Source organism: Brassica napus, chromosome A5, assembly GCF_020379485.1.
Source record: "Brassica napus cultivar Da-Ae chromosome A5, Da-Ae, whole genome shotgun sequence".
NCBI classification, from domain to species: Eukaryota; Viridiplantae; Streptophyta; class Magnoliopsida; order Brassicales; family Brassicaceae; genus Brassica; species Brassica napus.
This window is the reverse complement of record NC_063438.1, coordinates 15,035,654-15,040,237: the sequence shown is the minus strand read 5'-3', so window position 1 is coordinate 15,040,237 and position 4,584 is coordinate 15,035,654. Positions and strand designations below refer to the sequence as shown.

Genomic DNA, 4,584 nt, shown 5'->3' with positions numbered 1-4,584 from the left:
ACTTAGTGGGCTAAAAGTATAACACAAAGGCCCAATTAAAAAGGTTAAATAATTAGAGATGGGAGTTACGGACACGTAACTTTACTGAACGAGGAGTCTTTATTAAACTTTATGGGGCCGAACATCTTTTCAGCCGAGAAAATGTTATAAATGCAACTTTTTCTCTTTATTTTTCTAATATTTGGTACACACCGTAACACGACTCCATGAAAATTCTCCCCAATTATAACTCTTCTTCATATATGTACATCATTTTTCTATAACCGGTTATGGCTTGACTACCTTAAACAGATTAATTTGTCTGTCGTTCCTTTTCTGAAACAGAACATCATATTCATATATATCTGTACAACATCAACATGTATTCATTGATTACGACAAAACAACCACAACATACTCTAGCTTGATGTCGAAGACATGTATTCGAGATATTACTGCTCGTATAATACAAAAGATATCCTAAAAATGGAAAAAGTTAAATAATATAATTTATTATTAATTAGGAAACTTTTTAAAACTCTTTTTTTTTTAGCTTTATAGTACCACGTGAAGGAATCTAATGAGTAGACTATGGCCCCTGCGTCCTTGTACGTAAGCCTTAGCCAAACTGTTCGAGTCAAAAGCGCGCCGCTTACAAAGCTGAGCGATGGCAGTTTCCGTAATGAAATGGATTAAACGAGGGTAAAATAGTAAATATACAGACTCTTACTTCAGTTGCGAGGCGGAAACATGGCACAATTGGCAGACCACAGCAACCAAGTGGTTAGCTTCAGGTTTTATGTATTTGATAAAATAAAATAAAAAAGCTTTAATAAAGAAAGCAAGTGAGGGGAGATTTTAGGATGGCTACGGAGACACAAGCGACGTTGTCGATGGAGTCTTTACCTCTGGGTTTCAGATTCAGACCAACCGATGAAGAACTCATCAATCATTACCTAAGATTGAAAATCAACGGCCGTGATTTGGAGGTCAGAGTAATCCCTGAGATCGATGTTTGCAAGTGGGAGCCATGGGACTTGCCTGGTTAGCTTTACTCTCTTCTTCTGTTTTGATTGAGCTCTGGTTTTTGTAAGGGTTTTCTTGATTATTATAGGGCTTTCGGTGATAAAGACGGATGATCAAGAGTGGTTCTTCTTCTGCCCTCGTGACCGGAAGTATCCGAGTGGGCACCGTTCAAACAGAGCTACTGACATTGGATACTGGAAAGCTACTGGGAAAGATCGAACTATCAAGTCCAAGAAGATGATTATCGGTATGAAGAAGACTCTCGTCTTCTACCGTGGTCGAGCTCCTAGAGGAGAAAGAACCAACTGGATTATGCACGAGTATCGTGCCACTGACAAGGACCTTGACGGCACTGGACCTGGTCAGGTCTGTGTTTTCTTTTCTTTCTTTCTTTCTTTTTATGTTGCTCTCTGCTTCATGTCTGATAGTAGTGAACCTTTTTGTTTGTTGATTTGGAACAGAGTCCGTATGTATTGTGTCGCTTGTTCCACAAGCCTACTGATGTTGCAAACTGTGACGAAGTAGAGAATGTCAATGCCACTCCCACCACAACTAGATGCTCTCGTGAAGACAACTCTTCTGAGATGGTCCAGGAAACAGCTACTTCTCGTGTACATGCTCAAAACATATCAGATGACACCGAGAGGTGTCCAAGCGACAAGGGTAGTGATGTCAAGCCTGATGCTCCGGTGATTAAAACTGAGAATCATGGTGAAACTTCTCGAGCCAAAGACCGAGGCAAAAGCATAGTGGAGGTAAACAAGTAGTTTTAAGCGTCTTGTATCAAAGTGTTTTTTTTTTGTCCTAATCTAGCTTATGATTTTCTTGTGTATAGGAAAGTCCATTTGCACGGGACTTTTCAAGTCTTTATGGACCCAGCTTTGACCAAACATCATATACTCCGGTGCCTTCAAGCATCGGTTTTCCTGCGTCACATGTGGATTCAATGTATTCTAGCGATTTTGGAAACTGTCAGTATGGGCTGCATTTTCAGGACGGTGCCTCCATACAAGATGAGTCCCTGGCAGATGTCTTGGATGAAGTGTTTCATAACCATAACCAATCATCTACCGAACCAAAAGACTTTGCACTTCCCAAAATGATGCATTGGTCGTTTCCCAGGGACACCTTTGGTTTTGTCAACGGGAGTGCTGAAGCTTCTTTCCCACAGGTAATATTCGGATCTTTAAGCAGATGATGATCACTTTCTCTTGGAACTGACCGTAGTGTTTCTTCATGTACTACTACAGTTTGCTCCTGACGTTGGAGCTTCCGGATTAGTCAGCGATCACTACGTTGATAGCAAGGAGGCTGTAGAGATACAGTCTTCATCCGGTTCCTCTAGGACCGTGACGCCACTTCACAGCAACGTTTTAGGACAGCATCCTCCAGTTTCTTATGCAACTATGGATCCGTTTATCTCTAATGTCAACCAGCGTGAGCAGGAGCAACTCCCTGTTGACCGAAACATTATTCTCAGTGAGTTTAACGCTAGGGCTCGAGAGACTCAGACGGATCTTGACTTTGTTGTGAACCAAGGCACTGCTCCTAGAAGAATCCGGCTGCAAATCGAGCAGCCATTCACGCCAGTTAACAACGAGAAGGGGAGAGATGTTGATAACCATGAAGAAGAGGAAGTACAGTCTGCCATGACCAAGGTAGGATTCGCACGTCTAGCAAATATAGAGCTAGCTACACTTTTCCCTCTCAATATGACGGTTGATGAAATGTGCAGATCGTAGAGGAGGATGAAAAATGCTTCCTTGACAAGGACAAGAGTAGAGCACAAGGGCATGCAAGTTTGTCGGAGTCGACTAATTTAAATACTCAGGGAACTGCTCATAGGAGAATCCGCTTGCAGACAAGAATACGGAAGCTTCCCATAATACCAAAAAACACAGGAAGGGACTCAAACCACAGTGAAGAAGTAGCAATGCATAGCAAGGTAATAAGTTCATTTTTGAATTACAGCAAACTTACTCTCTAGAAAGCAAAGCCTATCATATTGAAATGAATAGAAAAATAAAAATAAAAATAAAAAATCAGTAAGCTTATTGAAACAATGCGAGATGCAGGAAAAGGAAGATGTATCGGCTTCATCATCATCATCATCATGGCAGAAACAGAAACTAATGAGGAAGAGGATGGTGAAGTGTAGCAGTATGGTGATAATAATGGCGGTGATGGTACTTTTAGTAGGAATATGGAAAGAGTCAAGAGATGCCAAATGTAGCTTCTTGTTTCATCAATTGGATTCCTTCAAAGGCATGTTTACTTGATGATATATATATAGCGCCATTCTCCACGTTCTTGTATAATTAATCACGTCTAGTCTGTTCCTTTTTATTTTTGTTTTTGTAGTGTTGAGTGATAAAGCCAAATTCTCTAGAATCTTTAACAAAGTAGTTCCTCCTTTTTTTGCAGTTTAAACAATTTGCACTTGTATCCCCGACAGTTAACCAATGTCGTTTTATTAAATGTTAATTTTGGATACCATGATTGATACTAGTTTCAAATCAACTTCTTACACCTTGGAAACTCTTTAGTGAGACGGGCTGTGCCATGACTCTGGTGACTGAACACAGAGCTAAAAAGTTGAAGCATGACCCTAACACATCAATAAGTTTATTGTTTATTCTCCTTGGCGTAATCTAAGCATAGGTGTCTATAACTAAACCAGATATCTAAACTGAATCTAACCATTTTTAAAATAGAGCCTCAAAAATAGTCTAAAAGGTTAGGGGAAACATTCCGACCCGGAATTTTTTTGGAAACTGAATCTAACCATTTTTAAAATAGAGCCCCAAAAATAGAGTCTAAAGGTTAGGGGAAACATTCACGAGCTGACGTGCGAAGAGCTAAGCCAGAGAATGTTATACTTGTATGAGGAATGCGGAAACTCGTTTAGATGATAATCTGTTCTTGTTTCTTTTAGTTATGTCGTCCGTTTCTCAACAAGTAACACTCATGTAGCCGAGTTGTTTCGTTTATTTTCTTGTCAAAATCAATGATCGATTATCACATTTACATGCTACTGAATATTGACTGATTACTATGAAATTCACTAATATTATATAATGAACTGTCTGCATTGCTTGACAGTTCGTGGTGCTAAGTATACTATTTTTAATTAGCTTTGGTAGCTTAAACTTATTTTTGCTTTGAGCATCTCTAAACAAATTCATTATCTCTATAGAAGTGATTAAACCACCACGAAAGAGAATAACTTGATGAAGAAGAAAAGAAAGATAAAAGAGATGATGACAAGTACCAAAAATTACCTAATTCTGATATTAATTAACCTAAAAATAAACAAGATTTGAAATTAATATAAACCGGATCAAAATTAGATATTAAATTAAATCTGATATACATAAACCCAAATTTAATATAAAGATATACCACAAGTATAGTGTTCGGTAAAATCTCCCCAAAATTATTCCAAATTCATAAAACGCAGTCCCGACAATTTGTATACATTGTTTCCGTCCACACAGCTTGTCTTCACATGCATCATAAAAGAGTTATGAACATATCAAAATACTTAGTGAAGACACTCAAAACTGCCAACATGTAACC

At 38.6% G+C, this 4,584-nt stretch overlaps 1 protein-coding gene across 1 annotated transcript; it reads left to right on the top strand.

Annotated features, from left to right (window-relative positions):
* Positions 1–739: 739 nt before the first annotated feature.
* On the top strand, positions 740–3,501 carry LOC111212933 (NAC domain-containing protein 14-like). Its single transcript, XM_022714567.2, has 7 exons — positions 740–1,023; positions 1,094–1,371; positions 1,467–1,760; positions 1,841–2,176; positions 2,256–2,663; positions 2,741–2,950; positions 3,081–3,501. The coding sequence occupies exons 1-7, from the start codon at positions 843–845 to the stop codon at positions 3,282–3,284; spliced, it is 1,911 nt and encodes a 636-aa protein (XP_022570288.1). The 5' UTR covers positions 740–842; the 3' UTR covers positions 3,285–3,501.
* The last annotated feature ends 1,083 nt before the right edge of the window (positions 3,502–4,584 follow it).